Source organism: Poromitra crassiceps, assembly GCF_964638095.1.
Source record: "Poromitra crassiceps genome assembly, chromosome: 27".
Lineage (NCBI taxonomy): Eukaryota > Metazoa > Chordata > Actinopteri > Beryciformes > Melamphaidae > Poromitra > Poromitra crassiceps.
In genome coordinates, this window is record NC_139650.1 from 14,643,722 (window position 1) to 14,655,128 (window position 11,407).

The following is an 11,407-nucleotide window of genomic DNA, read 5'->3' on the forward strand; positions in this document are numbered from 1 at the left end:
GCTAAGTGTCAGATCATTGACTTTAATGCAGTGTTTTGTTGTCTGCTAAGTGTCAGATCATTGACTTTAATGCAGTGTTTTGTTGTGTGCTGTGTTTGCAGCGGCCTACATCAAAGTGTACCTACTGGAGAACGGGATGTGTGTGTCCAAGAAGAAGACCAAGTCTGTGAGGAAGTCTCTGGACCCGCTCTACAACCAGGTGCTGGTCTTCTCCGAGAGCCCGCATGGCAAGGTGGTGCAGGTAGGAACCTCCCGAGAGTCCCCACAGCAAGGTGGTGCAGGTAGAAACCTCTGAGAGCCTACAGGGCAAGGCGGTGCAGGTAGGAACCTCTGAGAACCTGCACAGCAAGGGGGTGACCCAAGGTGTGACCCAGGTGACCCTAAATCAAATCCGTCCAGTCATCCAGTCATCTGAGAACAGAAAAAGACAGAGACAGAAAGTGTGTTTCTTAAGGGCACTAAATGTGCTGTTTTTTTGCCCACTAGATATAGCATCAATTCAAACGTAAACACAGTGTATGAAACACATAGGCACGGCCGCTTCATTTCTCCAATCACATTCACAGCTTGATCCACAAACCCTCACAATCCTTGCCTTGTGACTCTATGTATAAATGGCCGTGTGGGGCAACAACATACAAAGCCACAGGCACGAAGCAGCGAGCGGACGATGCTTAGACAGGCTGGAAGGAACAAGTCTCTCAACACAGAAAGTGGGCATGGCTTCCTTCACTGCTCACCACAATAATTCGCCTGTCTCCCTAGATATATTAAGCCCCCCACACATCCACTGTTAAACAGCTCTGCACCCACTGTGCCGTTGTTTTCCTATGGGGAGAGTGGTGCTTCCCAACTAGGCGGCAACGCTGGTGTCGAATTTGCCACGTTGCACAAAAATTATTTAAACTCTGACCTACTTATGGCTAAACTTTTGACGCTCTACCTTGCAGTGAGAGAAGAGATCACTTATCATGTGAAGGCAGCTTAATAGCATCTACTAGCGCTGAATATCACATTTAGTGGTTTTAACATTGCTGGCAATGGTGAGAACTGATCTATAATGAGCTTATACACAAGATAACACTATAGTTTGGAGCTGCAATTTGATTAAAACCATCCCAGTTGAGTCCAGGTAAATTCCACAAACCAGATCAAATTTTGAACTTGACTCCTGGGCAGGGTAGGAAATTAACTTTTTTTTGCCCTGTGAAATATGTGACACTCCCTGGCGTTAGGTACCGCAACTCGGCCGTTTCAGTTTTCGACTAGGCACAAAGTGTATTTCTTGAAAAAAATAGTTTTTTTCATTTTTTGCATTAGTACACCATGATTTGAACTATCCATTCCATATAAAATGAAGACGTTTTAGGATCAGCAAATACATGTATCTTGTTAAATAAAACTCAAGTTGTTTTTCTGCTGAAAACAGGGGGAACAAAGCCTCAAGTCTTGTATTTGCACAGCTAGTTTCGATTGGCTGTTCATCTTTTGTTTACAGCAGAGCAATCTAGTAAGAGAGTGGCGTCAGTGGAGGTCCAAAATGCGTGACTCAGTAGCCAATGAACAGCCAGGAAGGAGGCTCGCGCTACTTTTGAATGCTAAAATAAAGCAGATAGTGTACAATTTGATTCTTTAACCGTTGGACCCTTTCAAAATACATCACAAACTGTCCATTTTGCTGCAACTCGACAGAACTTAAACCAGAACCTTACTCCCGGGAACTCTTGAGAGTAAAAAAACTGGTCTATTGGAGTGAACGTAGATGTCGCGACTCTTCTATATACATGGCTCTGGTTTACAGCATCGGAGTAGCCATGAGATGCTTTGTTTCCTCCCACTCCTGTTGTCTCTGTCGGTGAGATGCTCTGCTTCGGTGGGGGGTGCAGCTCTCTGTTTTAACCCAGGACAACATGGGGGAATTCCACCTAGTATCTCCAAAACTAAGGACATGTTGTTGCGTTAGCTAACTGCTCATTACTAGCTCACTACTACTACTACTATTACTTACTAGCAGTGTCTCGTGTTATGTTACGCTGGGTTCATGGTCCAGCGCAAGCTGTGAATGGAATCAGGATTGGAACGTGGATCGGTGAAGGCAGTCCAATATCTGATATGTGAATTACGTCAGTATCGACACATGATACCAGTATCCTGATACCGATACCCCGTCTCTACCTGAAATAGATTGATACATGTCAGCAGGAAGTCGGTTAGTGGTGTGTGTGTGTGTGTGTGTGTGTGTGTGTGTGTGTGTGTGTGTGTGTGTGTTAGGGATGGCTATTTTTTTCTGACCAACAACCAAACCTCGTAAACCGATCATCATTAACCAATCATTACCTCTCTGTCTCTCTCTCTCTCTCTCTCTCTGTCTCTCTCTCTCTCTCTCTCTCTCTGTCTCTCTCTCTCTCTCTCTCTCTGTCTCTCTGTCTCTCTCTGTCCTAAGCTATAGAGGTCGTGACCTTATTTGGACAGCTGAATCTCAGGCAGACAGAAAGAGAGATAGATCCCCTTTAAAGATGAGAATAGATTGGATGAGATTTGGACACCGTCTCTGTGGAAATCACACACGTGCACACTGACAGCTATTGATTATTTCGTCCATCTCATGACAAGATGTGGGTTCATCTGAGATTAGCCCTGAGGTTATCACACACAGAGGACACCTACTGTAGCTACACATGCACACGCACACACGCACGCACGCACGCACGCATGCACACACACACACACACACACAAACACACACACACACACACACACACACACACACACACACACACACCAGGAGCAGGAATTAAAAGGGTCTCACAAACCACTGCATCAACCCCTGTGTGTGCACGCCATAGACTGTAAATCAGTGGAGGTTATTAATGTATGCAAGGGAGGATGAGCCTTCCTTATTTTTTAGAAGAGATGGGGGATTTTATATAATAATATATATATTTTATATAATAATATATATATTTTATAATATATTTAAGTAAAATATCAATCAAATGTGCTTTTTCTTCATAAAAGTCATGGCTGATCTTCTTAAAATGCTTAAACAGTGACACCTGTAGGGCACTGATGGAAAGGAGAGGCATGCAGAGTCTGTCTGGGTCTGTCTGTGCCGTCAGGGTTAGGCAACATTGACATTACCCCCTTGGGCATTTAATTTCCTCTGTAACTTATCTCATGCTAATCTATGATTGGTCAAAAAACAGACACAATTCACAGGGAACAGTGAAGCCTCAACCACCCTCACCAATCACTACCAATCAATTGATTTATTCAATCAAATTGGTTGTTGATTGGATAGACTGGTAAGATTGACATTGTATTGTCCAATAATGCGCGGGTAATGCTTCATACACACGGAAATCTCCGCAAACACTGTATACTGCAACGTCTGGTCTCGGCTGCACACGGTTACAGACGGCATGGATGTGCAAGTACGTCTATTAAGTTAAAGTTATCCGGGTCTTCTAGTAAATTCAGCGTGCAAATGGTCCGCCAAGCAGCGCTATTTTTTCATATTATATTGTTTCATGCTGCATAGCCTGCCATTTTGCTAATAAAAACGGCAACCTTAAAGGATAATTACGGTTTTTTACACCCCAGACCTTATTTCCATCTTAAAATATGATGTTTTACTCACCCAAATAACTTTGGTTTCATTCGGATGCCCACAGAAGATATTGAGCTCGGAGTAGTATCCTCAAACAGGCTATAACGGGCGCAAACGGGGCAAGCTGCATGCGCTCTGTAAATAACACATTTTCTGTCACATCGCGGTTCATTATGGTTGTTATTTAATTATGAGAACATGAAATGGCTATCTAACTAACCTCCTGTGCTGCCGAGTGCCGACAGCCTTCTCTGTTTGCTGTCCGAGTGTCCATCACAGATAACACCTCCCGCTTTATCTCCCGCTGCTGTTTGTTGTTGTCGATATGTGGCCTTATTCCATACGAGCAGCAATTGAATTGAATCGTCCATAATCTTGACATCAGATCATATCTACTGTATATGCCAAGCTAGGCTGCTAAGCTAACAACACAACAGAGAACGAGTCAACTCTGACCTGCCCCGGATGGGCTTACAGTGCTTATGTTCTTCTTCTGTGGTTTATCTTCTTCTGTTACCAAACAGAAGCGCTTCTCACTGCTTCTTCTGAAGCACATCCCAAGGACGAAGTGTCCTTGGGCAAGACACTGAACCCCAAATTGCTCCCGATGGCTGTGCCAGCACCCTGCGTGGCAGCTTGCCGCCTTTGGTGTGTGAACCGGTGATTATAAAAGCGCTACACAAATGCAGTCCATTTATCATTACCATTTGAAAGGTGAGATCAGAGCTTTTTCGGGGCTCTTTTTGTCAGTGGGATATGACATCAATGTGTCCTAACTCACCCTACCAAAATAATGTTGAAATATTAATATTGTCCAATATAATAGGAATATTGTAGGTGTGCACTCTAAATGTGGACAAGAAGTTTGCTCTGCCTGATTGCTGTGTCTTACTCCTCTCTCCAACAGGTGATTGTTTGGGGCAACTACGGCCGGATGGACCGCAAATGCTTCATGGGCGTAGCTCGAATCCTATTGGAGGAGCTGGAACTCAGCACGATGGTGATTGGCTGGTACAAGCTCTTTCCCACCTCCTCCATGGTGGACCCGACGATGGCGCCGCTCATCCGCCACTCCTCCCAGATGTCCCTGGAGAGCACCATCGGGCCTTGCTGCGACCGCAACTAAGACTCCTCCCAGATGTCCCTGGAGAGCGCCACCGGGCCCTGCTGCGACCGCAACTCAGACTCACTGCAAAATGAAATCTTCTGATGTTGCAACCGACCACTCCTAAGTCTCGTGGGGAAATTAATTCTTTTGATGTTGCAGCCAATTCATGAGAAGCTTTTTTAAATCCACGTCAGCCCTCTGGTTTGGGTGCAGGGTCGGCCAGGTTGCAGCACCCCTGGAGCAGGTAAAGGTTGCTCAAGGGAACTTCAACAGGTAGGGGCCACACCGTGGATTGAACCACACCACTCTGGTTGTGGGGTGACCTCACTAACCAGTAGGCCACCCTGCCGCTCTTTGGAAATGTAGTTATCTTGAAGTTGCAGCCGACTGTTCCCGAGAACCGTGGGAAACGTAGTTCTCTCGATGTTGCAACTGACCGCCCCTAAGATTCACAGGGAAATCTAGTTCTCTTCAGCTCTCTTTGATGGAAGAACAGACACCTGCTTAACAAGGAGGCTTCAAAGATGGCAACATACTGCGTGCTCAGCTATGCTTGGGCTGCTTCGGCTCCTTCTTCACAGCCATACATTCCATTGTCACTCCTACTGCTTTTTGTCTTTGTGTGTCCTCATTATGCGCGAGTCTGGAGAGGAAGTGAAACTGCACCGCAGTGATGTTTTTGACCTTCCCTTGTGTACGAACAAGGGGACGACAGGATGTATGGTGAAATGGATCTGGGCACAAAACGACTAGAAAGCATGACAATTGAAAGAATGAAACTTAACATCTTTGTTTCTACCAATCCAAGACGTCTTGGTTTTGAACACTTTGACTTGAGCTTCTTTTTTTGTCTCACATCCGTGGCTGTTCAAGGTTAAGATTCATTTGGTACTCTGTGTCTGTAAGCAGAATAAGCATGAAATGGTTCACCTTCTGGAATGATCTAGAATAGATCTCTAGATTCTAGAGATCAATGGTTCTCAATGCTGACTTTCAGGAACCGGAGTAAAGCTTGTTTGCTCTCCTGTCAGGCAGTTCATTGACTTTAAGTGCATTCAGAAATCAGCCTTGATTAGAGGGCTAGAATGGAAACCAGCAGGGTTTGGAGTCCCAAGGACCAGGATTGAGATCCACTGATTAATGATTCATGGTTCTCTACCATGCCATCATGACCCCAGAGTCTGCACCACTTGGAGGGATAGAACGGTCCTTTCACTGTTGGCCATGGTAATTTGGTTAGTAGCATTAAATGGTAATTATGGAATTTGAATGGTTATTGCTCTGGTGACAACAGCAGTCTCTAAGATCTAGTTTACACGGCAACACTCCTGGCATAAAACAGCAAACTTTTGTTGCGTTTGGGCCTTCTGTTTCCATCGCACCCGTGTTATTGGCACCTGAAAACGCAAAAAAGTTAAACCAGGTTCCAGAGTGGAAATTTCTGATGACGCAGTCGTTGTGTAAAGTGGCAATACATGATTCTTGTGAAAACACGGTTCCACTTCTCGCATGGAAGACAATAGGTGCATTCAACTAGCCTATCAATATAGCACTCAACAAACTATCACGACATCAGAGTCTAATAACGAGTGCTAAAAATACATAATCTGCGACAAGTGCCCGCTATTAATGTTCGTGCCTATTAATTGCACGCGCATATTAAATAATTGAGCGGCCCTCAACTCACGGCCAGATGCATGGATTTCCTCAAGTCCCAAGTGCTGCAAAGAAAACAGGTATTTTTTAAAGGGCTTTACTGGGTTTTTATTGTGTAATACAACCAACAACTAACCCATACCTTCAAAATAAAAGTATAAATTTATTACTGGGTAAAAAAAAACAGAACAGTCAACTCACTACGGGTTAAAATTTACTTTTCGAAGTGAGCAGATATTCCTCCAATCTGTCTGTGTTCTATGTGTTCTGTGTATTTCAGATCACACACAAAACAAACAAACAAATAAAAACAAAAAAATTTGCAACATGCATCGATAAGGCTATTACATTACATTATTATAAATACTTTTTTTTCATATTAAAGTCGAGGCTGTCTTCTTTCTTTTGGGATATTCAGTCTTTACGTAGTCATAGAAGAAAATATTCTGTGGGTCTTAGAAAATTAATGAAAATGATCAAAAACCCTGACGGTGGCTATAGTGACATTTTCTGAAAAACTGTGGCGGAGAATGAGTTAAGGTTTGAATGATATAAATTACGTTTTGTTCTTTAAACTGTCCCGACTCCAGATGGTATATTAGTCCAATGTGCCAGAAAACCACAAAATAAACAACAACAATGATGTTGATGATGCTGATAAGAATACAATGATATTATAGGGATACATGATTCAGTTTCAGTTGTTCGAGTCTCATATAGTCTTGTATGTGGGCGACTGAGGTTTATTTATCCACCTTTTTTATAACAGCACGACGTGAGAAAACTGCCTCACAAATTATCCACCTTTTTTTACCACTACAGCACTGCTCCACAGAAAATAAAGAGCTGCCCGACATTTATAATTGACGACTGGTAGGTTAATTTAACACAAGCCAAGTAATGTTTTTTTTTTTTACATTTTCCCCTCCAGATAACATCCAATTCCGCAATCATCCTATGAGAAAGTGAGAAACATATGTAGGCTACACCATATTTTCACTGAGAAGGACAAATCAAAATACCAGAAAAACGTGCTCAACCCTCTGTGGGTGCTGAATCCTCCCAAAAATGTCACAGAAAGGAATTACTCCAAGACAGCACTTCAATAACTTTAATATTTAAAATTGTAATATTTATTGCCTGCACACTGACAAGACAAGGACAAGACACCGGACCTCTCCCCCCAAAGTCTAACCATGTGAAGCAAATAAGGGGAATCCCCCTCCCCCCACACACAAATAGTCACATGAGCTATTTACACCCATAGCCACATGGGATATTTACCCCTGGGTGTAAATAGTCACATCGTCTATTTACACCCGGGTACAAATAGCATATGCCTTATTTAACTGCCATTATTGTAAAGGTTCTAGCCAGACGTTTCAGATTATTCTGGCTGTCTTCACACTGCTCAGAGTTGGTGATGACATTTGCCGCTTCAGTCTCCACATGAATCGTGATCACAAATGCTTGGTGTAAACGCAAAACCAAAGGTCAGAACAGTTTGCTGTTTTTATGCAGAGACTGTTGTTTTCTAAACGTGGCCTAAGTATTAAGGCCGTAAAGTCTGTCACATTAAGCTTGAGAACTGTGCAGATGAAACTCTCAAAACTGAAAGCTAACATTAGCGACAAGGCGGCTAATGCTGATCTTTATCAAATAGCCTACTATACTTCTCCCTCTAAGTCTTCTAGTCAACCATAGCATGTTGGCATCCATGGCAGCAAGGAGACAGAGGAGCTGCTTTGGGTCTTGCTGCAAAAGCTCTGCAGCGACTTGCCATAAGCCACTTTACACAAAAGCTAACTGTTAGCCCAGCCATTCATGACATGTAGCCTAACATTTGCTGCCGCTCCAACCGTCCTGGAACGTTGGTTTGAAAGGGAATGGTCGTTCTATCCATTCCAGTTCTGGGGTGCATGTTTTCATTGCAACCAATCACAATCACTGATCCCATGTGATTGCACCTTCAGCCAGAGAGCTAATCAGTCAAATCAGCTGCTGTAAAGTTTGGTTGTGAAGAGTCTTGGACCATGGTGGCACACCATGATCTACAAATGTCAGGGTATTCTATCCAGAGTTCCAGAACTCTTTTCCAGAACTTTTTTGCTTGCATCCTCTTCTGTGTTCTACTTCTAAATTCACAGTCTGTCTGCGAGTGCAGGTGCCACATGGTGGCCAGTGGTGGTATTGTAGCTGCACTGTACCCCAGACGACACGCAACAAGCTAACACAAAAAAGTTAGTAGAAAGCAATAGTGAGGCAGTTAAGCATAACGATTGTGCGTTTTGCGATAAAAGCATATAATTTGTTACACTCACTGTTTAGCCAAAGAAATTCCCAAAATAATTTGATATGAGGGCATCATGAATTTGTGGGTGGGGGGTGGGTGGTTGTTCAGATGCTTCCCTCTATCTCACAATTCGAGACTCAAAATAAGTACTTGCCAATTGCCCAAACCTAACCTCAAATTGAATTTCCATAGGCTGCCAATCTATAGCCGCCCCCACCCCCCAATTCATGATGCCCCCATATCAAATTATTTTCGGAAGTGTACCAAATTATATGCTTTTATTGCAAAATGCACTTTTGTTATGGATTTTTTTTTAGCTAAGCAGCCCACAAAGGAGGATAGCCTGGGTGACATGGAGTAGGGCAGATAACTTCTATTCCAGTTTAAGAATCCTATAGTTCAGAATGCTTTTTCGCTAATACTCTACAGTAGAAGTAGATTTTTAAGATCCCTCCTCTCTCTTTTTGAAAGCTTTGGCTGACAGTTGTCTAAAAACAGTTTCTACTGTGCCAATTTCTACCAGCAAGTGTCTTCTCCTTCCTCTTCTTCTCTTATTTTGCAGCCTGTGCCATTGTTGGAGGAGCGAGGGAGTGTCTGACAGCAGCATTCAGGCTGTGCAGAGAAGCCTCCTCTTTCTTCTAAATTAGAGCCCTGATCCAGAGAGTGCTAAGACACCTGCTGATTAGCCATGCTACCACCCAGCATGGAGAGAGGGAGGGAAAGAGGGAGAGATGCAAGGAGCCTAAAAAGAAGGATAAGACAGAACTCACGTCACAGCGTACGGATTTTGCATTGGGGCCAGAACGTGGGGCTGGGGCCAATTCTATTGAAGTTCTATTGAAGTCAATGGGGCGGACAGGGTAAGTCCCACTATAAACCATCTGTGTCGTTTCACCTTTGATTGAAAAATTATTCTGCCAGATTAAAGAAAACACATTACGTGATGTTGACTGAAGCCCCATTCGGTCATGAATCATAATTTAGTTAGCTAATCTAGCTCTATTTTGGACCAAACCTCGATTGAGTTGAGCTATATTCAGCTGCTGGACAGAGAGACATGATCTGTTTGGAGACCAATAATAAGGAAAACAATTTCAATAAAATAAAAATAAACATCAGTCAACATCATGTAATGTGTTTTTTCTTTAATCTGGTGGAGCATTTGTCAATCGAACGTGAAACAACACAGATATAATGGTTTATAGTGGGACTTCCCCTGCCCACCCATTCACTTCAATAGAATTGGACCCAATCAATGCAAAATCTGAACTCTCTGACATGAGTGATGTCTTATCCTTCTTTTTTAGGGTCCTTGGAGAGAGCAGGGAGGCATGAGATGTGTTTGCATCATCCAAACAAAAGATCTGTGGACTGACGTCACGGGCAAGGTAAAAAAAAGAAAGAAAGACACAAAGATAGGATGAAATCAAAGGGAACACAATATGCAGACTGTAGAGACATTTATAGATTATTAAACAATGAAAGTAACACCTCTTTAATTTGGGCACTTTATGATTCTAAATCTCTTTTTTATATGTATATATTAGGATTGTTAGTGTTTTTTGAAGCGAGCCAAAGTTAATCTATTATGACTTAGTTGATTCATGTTAAGATTAATTCAGAGGGATATCTTTGGTAGTTACCATAGGTTGTAGCATTAGCTGGTAGCATCCGCATGATTGAATTAAACTAATTGATTAGCCTCAAACTTGATAAGACTTAGCATGAGCAGAGAGAGGTGACATGAAAAATGTTGGATTGAGACCCAACATCAATTGAAGAATAAATACATATGTAGCAGTTTAACTTTTTTTCTTTATAAGGTGATTGGATTTGCTTTCAGAGACAATAACTTAGATCTGTAACAAGAGACAAAGGATGGCCTTTTTTTTAACATTCATGACCAACTTTCTGAACAAAATCTATCTCAAAATTCTCTTACCGCAAACCAAAACACATTATTTTATTACGACTTGACCAAAATGTGAGTGATTGTACTCTGAAAACGTTTGCAAAAACGGCCTTTGTTTTGTCAGTATACAATGTTGCAGGGACGTTAATACTGTATCTATTTTCCAGACAAATTAGCCGCATTAAAGCAATAAGTAGAAACATCCAATTATCAGTTTGAGTCACTCTGTGGAAAAGAATTACAAGCCTAGTCTGTGATTATTTTCTGAGATGTATGAAGCTTGTGGATGTCCTAGAGGTAAAAGCACTATCCTGAAACCAGGTTCAATTCCCGGCAGCGTTACTTCCGGCTTGGTCAGACGTTCCTACAGACACAAATGGCAGTGTCGGCAGGTGGGAAGCCAGTGGGGTACGAGTCCTGGTCGATGCAATAGCGCCTCCTCTGGTCGGTCGCGACCTCCCATGGACTACGTCCTGCCGGTGAAACACCTCGCTGTCAGGTGAAAAGAAGCGGCTGGCGACTGCACATGTATACGGAGGAAGCATGTGCTAGTCTACAACTCTTTCCCGATCGGCAGAGGGGGTGGAGCAACGACCGGGACAACAGAGGGAATTTGTCAAGTCAATTGGGGAGACAATTGGAGGAAAAAGAAAGAAAAAACTTGATTAAAAAAGGTTTACCAAGCTTTGTCAAGATAACAAGAAATCAAATAATCCTGATATAATGATGTTTCTCAGGACCAATTGGCATGAAAACATACTGGTCGTATAGCTAAAAAACAAGTTGCAAAACAAAATTATTACTATTTTATTATTGGATGTTTTCTTG

The 11,407-nt window shown here is 42.6% G+C and overlaps 1 protein-coding gene across 1 annotated transcript in view; it reads left to right on the forward strand.

The window, feature by feature from the left end:
- The window catches only part of rims4 (regulating synaptic membrane exocytosis 4), a gene marked incomplete at its 3' end in the record, with an annotated part of 83,190 nt that extends 78,454 nt beyond the window's left edge, over window positions 1–4,736 (forward strand). The window contains exons 5-6 of the mRNA XM_083661623.1: window positions 102–241; window positions 4,518–4,736. Coding sequence (XP_083517749.1) covers window positions 102–241; window positions 4,518–4,736 — 359 coding nt within the window. The remainder of the gene's footprint in view (window positions 1–101; window positions 242–4,517) is intronic.
- Window positions 4,737–11,407: the final 6,671 nt, after the last annotated feature.